The 9,650-nt window shown below is 55.9% G+C and overlaps 1 protein-coding gene across 5 annotated transcripts in view; it reads right to left on the bottom strand.

Annotated features, from left to right (window-relative positions):
- Positions 1-6,427: 6,427 nt before the first annotated feature.
- MDGA1 (MAM domain containing glycosylphosphatidylinositol anchor 1) overlaps positions 6,428-9,650 on the bottom strand; it is a 76,783-nt gene continuing 73,560 nt past the window's right edge. For all 5 annotated transcript variants that reach the window (XM_044930533.2, XM_044930527.2, XM_044930541.2 and 2 more), the window contains 3 exons: positions 7,933-8,063; positions 7,654-7,762; positions 6,428-6,786 (listed from right to left, as the gene is read on the bottom strand). In XM_044930533.2, the coding sequence (XP_044786468.2) occupies positions 6,695-6,786; positions 7,654-7,762; positions 7,933-8,063 (332 nt within the window). In that variant the 3' untranslated portion in view covers positions 6,428-6,694. The remainder of the gene's footprint in view (positions 6,787-7,653; positions 7,763-7,932; positions 8,064-9,650) is intronic.

The raw sequence follows: 9,650 nt of genomic DNA, 5'->3' as shown, positions 1-9,650 counted from the left end.
TGATAAGGCTGGGGCGTGGAGCCCACCATCTTGTCACTTTTCTGAGCCTCAGTTTCCCCATCTGAAACATGGAAATGAATCTCTCTGCTCTGTCTGCCTGTTACTACTGAGTAGCATGATCACCTCTCTTCCTGTCATTTGCTTTATTTCCTAGTATGTCATCTCATGACACATGTGCCCTTGATTTGGGGTCACTTCACAAACCTTCTCAGAAGAGTGAATTCTCCTTGTCCCTACCTGCCCCTGTGATCTTGGCAAGCCTGTTTCTCTCAAGGAAAGCATAGGATTTTTAGGATTCTGAGAGGTCTGGAAAAAAGGAAGTGAAGTGAAAGTCGCTCGGTCGGGTCCGACTCTTTGCAACCCCATGTACTACACCATCCTTGGAATTCTCCAGGCCAGAATACTGGAGTGGGTAGCCTTTCCCTTCTCCAGGGGATCTTCCCAACACAGGAATCAGACCCAGGTCTCCCACATTGCAGGCGGATTTTTTACCAGCTGAGCCACAAGGGAAGCCCGAAAAAAAGGAAAGGTTGGCACAAAATTATTTGAGGGACGAGGCAGTTAACTGAAGGTGAATAAGGGAGGCAGTCCCAGATAGAGTGCAGAGTGGGGCTTTGGGGCAGGACAGGAACACAGAGATTGGGGGTGGGGGAGGAGTGCCAGGCAGGGAAAAGGCAGTGTTGGTACAGGTAGTGTGGCAACTTTATTTCTCTTTCTTTGGCTTCTTTCCCTTTCCTTGACCCTTCTAAGTTTTGGGTGTTTTGTTTTTTTTTTTGGCTGCGCTGGGTCTTTGTTGCTGCTGCTGCTGCTAAGTTGCTTCAGTCGTGTCCGACTCTATGCGACCCCATAGACGGCAGCCCACCAGGCTCCCCCGTCCCTGGGATCCTCCAGGCAAGAATACTGGAGTGGGTTGCCATTTCCTTCTCCAATGCATGAAAGTGAAAAGTGAAAGTGAAGTTGCTCAGTCGTGTCCGACTCCTAGCGACCCCATAGACTGCTGTTGCTGAGCACAGGCTTTCTCTAGTTGCAGCGAGCAGAGGCCACTCTTCCTTGCGATGCTCGGGCTTCTCACTGTGGTGTCTTCTCTTGTTACAGAGCACACAGGCTCCGGTGGTTGTGGCTCGCAGGCTTAGTTGCCCTGCAGCATGCAGGATCTTAGTTTCCAGACCAGGGATCAAATCTGTGTCCCCTGAACTGGCAGGAGGACTCTCAACCACTGGACCACCAGGCAAGTTCTGAGTCTTCTAAGTTTTCTCACCCTTCCTGGTCTGTGCATATTCTGTTTCCTGCTTGGAAGATTCCCTCTGTCCCCAGATGCAAACTCCTATCCTTCTTTAGGTGTCTTCTTAGTGTCTCTTCTCCAGAGGAGTCTTCTCTGAAGCTCTAACCCAAATAACACCCCTCCTCTTACCTTTTTTTCACAGCACCAGTTCCCGTCACAGCACTAATTGTGTTCGTAAGGATACATTTTCCAGTGTATTTAATGAGCTTATTGTCCATCTCCCTCACTAAACAGGAGCTCCCACAAAGGTAGCATTTGCCTAGCATTTGTGGAAGGAATTAATGAACAAGGGCACCCAAGTTAACTGGTTAACTAGAGACCAAGGAGCAGGCCCCCACTGTCCAGACCACAGAGCAGGATCCATGAAATCAGGTGTCAAAGGGAAGAAGGGGCCTGAGCAGGATCCCTGGTCTCCCACCCAGACCTGCTCCAGGCCTGGCTCACCTGCCGCCAAACATACACAGCCTGACCCCAGAGGCTAGAACACTGCAGCTTTATTGATTGAAACAACCGCGTCCGCAACTAGAGGTTACATTTGGGGGTGGGGGTGGGGCATGGGGTGAACAGGGAACAAAATGGGGGCAGAGGTTTGGGTGGAGACAGAGAGCAAGGCAAAGGGGTGAGGATGGGGTCGTGTGACTGAAACAACCCCGATCCGTTCCACCCGTGAATGAGGGTCTCCAGTTGTGCTTTTACCGTGGTGTTGGGGGTGGGCCTGGGCACGGAGGGGCTGGCTTTCTCCCGAGTCTTTGAGGCCTCAGGGCTGGGGCAGTCCCCTCCTTCCCCTGCGCTTTCTCTTGGGTTGGGGATAAAGGCCTTGGTGAGCTGCCTGCCCTGGGGCAGGAAGGGTGCTCAGAGGCCACCAGGGCAGACGGGCCAGCAGAGTTGGACTGAGATGATGATTACGTAGGTGGCTGGGGGTGGGGTGGTGTGCCAGGAGGCACAGCATTCCCAGGGGGGCCCCTTGGAAATGAAGGCAGGACATAGGAGGAGAGGGGGTGGTGGGGGGCAAGGGCCATCTTTCTGGACCTCAGCTTTCTCACCTGTTCAGTGGGGGCACTGGATTAAGTGGCTCCTAAGGTCCCTTCCAGCTCTAAGGGTCAAGGGATCCCCAGGAAAAGTGGGATCCTTCTGCCCCAACACATACCTTCACACATACACTCTTACACACCCTCTCTCTCTCACACACATACACATCCTCTCGTAGGGGTACACAGCAGCACTGAGACAACAGAGAGGGGTATGACCCTGCCTTTGGAATTGAGGCGGGCTTCCCTGAGCCCAGAAACTCAAGTGGCAACTCGCCAGGGCAGGCTCGGCCATCCCATTCCTGAAGACAGACCTGGAAGTACCCCCTCTCCCCCTTGAGCTGTCCAGAGAAGAAAACACAAGGATTATCCCTGCTCCCCCAGGCTCCCCTGATCCTTAGGGGGAACGTCAACAGGACGAGGACGCCAGGGCACACGGACCTTCATTCCCAGCCCAGGTTCACGTGAAGACAGAGAAGGGAGACAGAGCCCCTTTATGTGGGAGTCTGGGTGGGGTGGGGGTTGGGGGGCAGGCAGCAGCTATAGCCAGTGTGGGCAGGGGTGGTGGCACCTTCTGTGTGGCAGCCAGGCCTGACCTGGGGCAGGAGAGGCTGTGGCCTGGGATGTGAGACCAGAATTAGGGCAGGGAGGCAGTCCCTTTCCCAATGCAGGGCCCAGTAACAGCTGTAACTTCTGCCAGAGACAGGGCTGTCTGACCAAGCTCCTCCTGGCTGCCTGGCAGGGCAGCGGCCACAGGTGTGACAGCCCCAGGGCTGCAGTGCCTGGCTTCCAAGGCTGGCTCCACCTCAGTTGGCTATGTGAGCTGGGCCAAGTCCTCCCCACCTGCCCTGGGCTTCACTCTCATTTGCCCCGTGAGGAGTTTGGGCCCCTGAGGCCCTTCCCAGCACTGATGGCCTGAGCCGGGGGCTTTCACTGAGCACAGAGAGAGGGGAAAGTGAAGGAGAAAGAGGAGTCAGGCGTCCCAGAGAGAACAGAGGCGGACGGCGTGTCCCAGCAGGAGGGGGCTTGGTCAGCAGGCTTAGCTCCGTGCCCCGGGAGGCCGTCTGTGGTCCCAAGGGCAGGCCAGCCAAGCTGAGACTCCCTCTCTTCCACCCAGACTGCACCTGGCCCCAGGAGTCCCTCTGTCCCCCAGACACCAACCTGGAGGGGACAGGGGTCAAGGACCCCCACACCCTGAGGACCTGGACCCCCCATTTTAAGGCCACAAAATGCCTCAGCCACCCTGACCCAGAGGGCGAGACTGCCACTGGGGAGATGCACTGGATCCAGCCAGTCTGGTCTCCCCCAGGCTGGGGGTCCTCATGGGCCACCTACCAACACACGGATGCTGACACTCACTGGCACACAAAGACACACGTGACACAGGTGACGCTGACACAGAGGTGCTGACTCACAAGTTCCCCAGGGACACGCACTGACACTCATTCCTTGCAGACCCCTCATACACATGCACATGCACACACACACACACGCACACACACGCACATGCACAGAGGCTAGCACACCCCTAGATGCACACATCACACACTGCTCACATCAGCACACACTAACACCCACATCCCCTACAGATCTGCTGGGACACACAGACATGCGAGGACCAAGGACCTCAGTGGCCCCCTCGGGTGCTCTGTGAGCCCAGGTCAAGCCACCCTCCAGTTAGGGTTCCCACGGTCCACCCCGACCTCCCTCTGGCGGTTCCCCATTTCTGCCCCCCGCTGCACTCTCTGTCCGTGTGACCCAGATGTTCCCTCTCTCCAAACAGACCTGAACTCGGGGGCCATGAGTGGGAGGTTCAGCTCAGCTGACATACACCAAGTCCCTTTTCTGTATTCAGCTCTACAGATGTGGAGGTGAGGGAGGGAGACCGGCTCCCCATCACGGAGCAATCAGAGCCGGGGACAGATGTATTCAAAGGTCATCCGAGGGCAGCAGACACGGGGCGCCACGGAACCCCAAGGAGGAAGTGCTCTGAATGTTCAGCACCCACCCCAGCCAGGGCAGGAGGAGGCAGCTGGCAGGGGATAGGTCAGTGGTCCCCACTCTCGGGTTCTCCTGAGGAGCTTTTAAACATTCCTGATGCCAGGCTGTACTCCAGTCCAATTAAATTGGCACTCTGGAGGGGGCCCTGAGCATTGGCGATTCCTAAAAGACCCTCTGATGACTCTATTCTGCAGCCAGGCCGGGAACCACCAATTTCTATAATCCATCCCACTGGGCAAAGCTGAGAGATTTCCGTAACAGGCCGACTTGTGCTGGGTATGAGGTGGGGATGGGTCGGGGGACGGCTGGAAGGCTCAGAGGAGGAGCTCACAGTCTAGTTGGGGCAGCAGACCCTGCACAGATGGGACCATTAAACAACACCCAGAGACGTGATGGAAGCATGCTCTGGGAACCTGGAGACACTCATCTAGGACAGGCCTTGGCGGAGCCAGGAAGGCAGCCGTGCTGGTCGGGTATCAGGAGACTCCACTCCAGCCCTGGCCTGACCACCCACCCGCTGTTGGTGATGATGATAACTCAGGTCTGGCAGAGAAGAGATGGGCACGTTTGCTTTGGTTTCCTGCCTGCCTCCTGGCATTGCAGTGCTGCCTCTCATCTGCAGCTGTTCCCACCAAATGCTCCAGGAGGAGCCCCGTGACTCCTCCACCAAAGTGGCCTTCATTTCCACAGGGTCATCTGTAAGCTTTGTCTCCCGTCGGGGATAAAAGGTAGAACTTCCGGTGGCGGCAGGGCGCTCAAGACTACACAATAAGGCTAAAGTGGCATACCTGGCCAACGCTCCAGAAGCATTCCTTCATAACGACGGACGTGCTGACATCCGGAGGCACTCACAGAGTGGGGTGAGACCTAGCCTCACATACAGATAACTGCACACACAGATGTATATTTGCACACACTCCTGCCAGAGATGTACCCACCACAGTGATACCCAGACAACAGATGGGTCCATACGTGCTCACATGTGCACACACATGCACACACGGCCACACGCACACATGCATAACAGTCCACCCTGGAAAGGGCTGGGCCTCTTCTGCCCCATGGACAGCTGGGAGCGGGGCTCAGGGGTGACGGTGAGGGGGAGGTCTAGGTCCCCTCATGCCCATCTCAGTCCCCCAACTCAAGCAAGGGCACGGAGCCTTTTTTCAGTTTGGGGGCATGAGCCTCAACTCCCAGGGAATATGGTGACCAGCAACTGTCCCCTCAGGCTATTGACAAACCCTGCTCCTTCACTGACCCTGGGTGGAGAAGGAAGAGACAGCCAGACCCTGCTTTGCGGTGGAGGAGGACAGGGAAGCCCCCTACACACCCCGCCCAAAACACCCCTTCACGGCAGGGATATAAGAAACAGAGAAGATTCACTCTACCCCTAAATCAGCGCCCGACATGCAGGCATGAAATCATAAAGGCAGGACTTCCCTGCTCCTCTCAAAGTTAAACCTCAGCCCAGAAAATGGCTTGGCCACCACCCCTCCCCTGGCTCCTGGGGATGCAGCGGGGGCTGGCGGGGGGAGGCTGAGGTTAGGCCCGTGACCAGGGTGGGGGCTGTGCTCTCAGGAAGCCAGCTGCTTGTGGGGTGGGGGTGCAGTGGGAGGGGAAGGTGGGGAGGGTTCAGTCCTCAGACTGCCCAGGCCCAAGACCCTGCACCGGCTCCCTTCAAAGGGGGCACAGTGGTGGTGGTGCGGGAGGGCATGGATATGACACCCCAGGAGTGAATGGGCCAGGCGCTGGGGGTGACCTGGGCTCTCCGGCGTCTGGCCTTCACTCTGGGAACAGGGTTCCATGCAGCTAGTGCCTCATCTTGCGTGTAGTCCACACAGCTCACAGAGTTCCTCGGGGCCCCTCCGACCCTGGCCTCCTCCATCCCAGGGAGTCCGAGAGTCCCGCCCAGGGCAGAGCTCCTATGCCCGCTCCCCTTCTGGCTCCTGCTGGGGAAGCCACTTGGCTGAGCTGAGCCTGGAGTTGGGGCCAGGGGAAGGGCAGAAACACGCTGCGGCTGCAGCCCCAATAAGGACCACGTGGCGCCGAGGTCCCTGGGGGGCGGGCGTCATTCAGGCGAGTCCCCTGTCTCTGCAGTAAAGAAGGTGCTGGCAGGTTGGATAGAAACTTGTGCTTTAATATATCTGTGTGTGTGTGAGTGTGGGTGTGTGGGTGTGTGCGTGTGTCGAACAACCGTCTCCGGGGCCTCAGTGCTGGGCCTTTGTCCTTGTTCTCTGCTCCTCCTCACGGCCGACGCCGGCCCCCTCCTGGGCTGGCGGCCCTGCCCCTGGGCACCCCGGCTGGCGTGGGGTCAGTCTTTGGTACGATGCGGACACTTTGGTGTGCCGGGGGGGCGGGGTGGGGGCGGGCCACGCAGCTCTCATCATCTCTGCAACGCCAAGAGGAAGGTGGCCACAGGCCCCCAGAGCTGTGGGAGGGGCTGGCGGGGGGCTCCACTGCCCGGCATCACCACCACTGTGACGGGAGAGAGAAGGGACACAGGCCGGGGCTCTGGTCAGCTCGGCAGGGCCAGGGAGGAGCAGGCAGGGGGGCAAGCCATGTGAGGGTCGTTCCTCTGCCCCGCTCTGTACACATAGACACACTTGCTAGATGTGAGGTGGGGTTAACTCTGCCTGCTGGATCCAAATCCTGGCCTGTGGCTCACTAAGGAAGACACAGAGCAATTCATTCGACCTCAGGGGCCTCAGCTTCCTCATCTATAAAATGAGTCTAACAGGGAACTTTCCTGGTCACCCAGCGGATCAGACTCCATGCTTCCACTGCAGGAGGCAGGGGTTCGATCCCTGGTTGGGAAACTAGGGATCCCACATGCCTTGTGGTGTGGCCAAAGACAGAAAAGAAAATGGGGAATGATAAAAATAAATAAAGTAAAAATAAAAATAAAATGAGTGGAAGAGCCACTCCAGAGGACTGTGGTGAGGAATGAATGAGACAAGTACATACACAGGTGTCTGCACCTTGCCTGGTATGTAGTAATTTCTTGGTAACCTCGAAGTGGTATTATTGCAAACACCTGGGCCCCAATGTGGGAAGGGGTACAGGTTCACACTTGGACACACACATATACATACAGAGAGACGTTCCCAGACACAGATGCTGCTACCGTAAGCTTAGTTCACAGGAGGGTCTGGTCGTCTCACTGTCCATGCAGCCCACAGCCTGAACCAGGGTGGGGCCCGAGGTGGGTACCAAACACACCAGCACCTGTTTCCACAGCTACCAACACATGCACCCCATCACCCCGCCACTGGGAACCCCAATTCAGGCACCAACAACAACTCCCCTGACAAAGGTACCCCCCACCCACTTTCTGCCCTGCACCTTTATTGGGATCCATCTGCTTCCTGGGACACTCCCCCTTCTTCAGGGTGACGTCATCTATGGCGATATCCCCCAGGTAGCCTGAGCCTCGGACACCCTCAAAAATAATCTGGGGTGGGATCAGAGAGCAGGGAGCGTGGTGAGGGAGGTTCTGCTCCCAGCCTTTACCCTCCGTCTCCCAGGAAGGTCCCCCCATCCCTGCATGCTTCCCTCCTCAGCTCCCGGGAGCCTGCCCCAGGCCGGGAGAGCTGTAAGCAGAGGCGGGCCCAGGCGACTCACCTGGAAGGGCCCACTCGGGTTGATGGGCACATGCGCCTGCTGCCACACGTTGCCCTTATTGCCGCTGAGGGACCAAGCGTGCGTGTCCAGGGCCCCTTTGCTCCGGGACCGCACCAGGAGGTTGAGGGAGCCTGTGTCGGGCGTGAGGAGAGGTGGCAGTGAGGGGCCACTCTCAGCTTTCCCCATTCACCACCCTCGACTCCCTACCAGGGCCCGCAGCACTGCCCCCGCTGGACGGGACCTTCTCCCCACTGCAGACTGGTCAGCATCCTGTCATCCCAGAGGGGACCTCAGCATGGGACAGAGAGAGGACAGTGGCAGGGCTTCCATTCATCAGGACAATTGGCAAAGTTTCTCTCATGACTTCCCTTACTTCCTAATCAGTAATTCCCCCCCACCCTGGAACATACCCACACACACCCCCAACCCTTCCTCCTTAGGCAGGAGAGTTGTCCTAGGACACTGGGGCCCAAGTCTGAACACAAAGCAAGATTCCCAAAGCACACAGTGCACACACTTGGTGGTACACGATGCTACTGCAATGATTTCTGGAGGTAAGTGTGTGCTAAGTTGCTTCAGTTGTGTCTGATTCTTTGCAACCCCAAGGACTCCTCTGTCGATATAATGGTAGATACCAGTCATTATGCTATGCTGAGTTGCTTCAGTCATGTCTGACTCTTTGCAACCCCATAGACTGTAGCCTGCCAGGCTCCTCTGTCTGTGGGGATTTGCCAGACAAGAATACTGGAGTGGGTTGCCATTACCTTCTCCAGAGGATCTTCCCAACACAGCAATCGAACCCACGTCTCTTATGTCTCCTGGATTGGCAGGTGGGTTCTTTACCACTAGCACCACCAGTGAATCCCCTGAAGGTACAGGAATCAAGTTTAAAAATGTAACACTTGAAGGGTGGCAGGTGGGTGAAATGGGTGAAGAAACTAAAAAGGGTTGAACTTCCAATTATAAAGTAAGTCCTGGGGATGTAATGTAATGGTGACTACAGTTACTAATACTGTATTGCATATTTGAAAGTTGCCAAGAGAGTAGATCTTAAAAGTTCTCATCGTAAGGAAAAAATATTCTGGTGATGGATATTAACTAGACTTATTGTAGCAATTATTTTGCAATATACACAAATGTCAAATCATTATGTTGTACATCTGGAACTAATATAATGTCAATTATACCTCAATAAAAATGTAATACTTATGTTTTAAGAGGTGAATAAAGTGAGCGCTTCAAATCCACAACTTCTCTAATATTGATGCTTAGGACAAAGCTAAGAAAAAAGGAGGTGACTTAAAGAAAAATATTAGTGTATGTGCTACATAGCTGTGGTAAAATGTGAAATTTTGAAGGTATTAACCTAGGGGGTGCTGAGCCCCTCTGCCCACAGACCCAGGGGCCTGGAATTGTGGAGGTGCTGACAGGCAATGGAAAAAGGAAGAGTGGATCCAGCCTTGGAAAGGAGCACCCAGACAAGGGGGTGCCCCTTCACTGGTGCTGCCAGCCTATCTCGAGCCCCCTGTGACATGAAGACCTGGCTCGGAGGGAAGGGGAATCAATCTTAGGTGGCACCTGGTGCCTGGCATTTTCATGGCACTGCCCACAGACAATACCACACCATCTGTGACACCAGATAGACAGACCCCCGGTGGGGGAGGGCCACCAAATGTTACCTGCCTGAGAGCAAAGGAGTTGGCTTGGACCAAGGAGAG

This window comes from Bubalus bubalis, chromosome 2 (assembly GCF_019923935.1).
Source record: "Bubalus bubalis isolate 160015118507 breed Murrah chromosome 2, NDDB_SH_1, whole genome shotgun sequence".
NCBI lineage: Eukaryota > Metazoa > Chordata > Mammalia > Artiodactyla > Bovidae > Bubalus > Bubalus bubalis.
The sequence above is the reverse complement of the archived record's forward strand: the minus strand, read 5'-3'. Positions and strand labels throughout refer to the sequence as shown.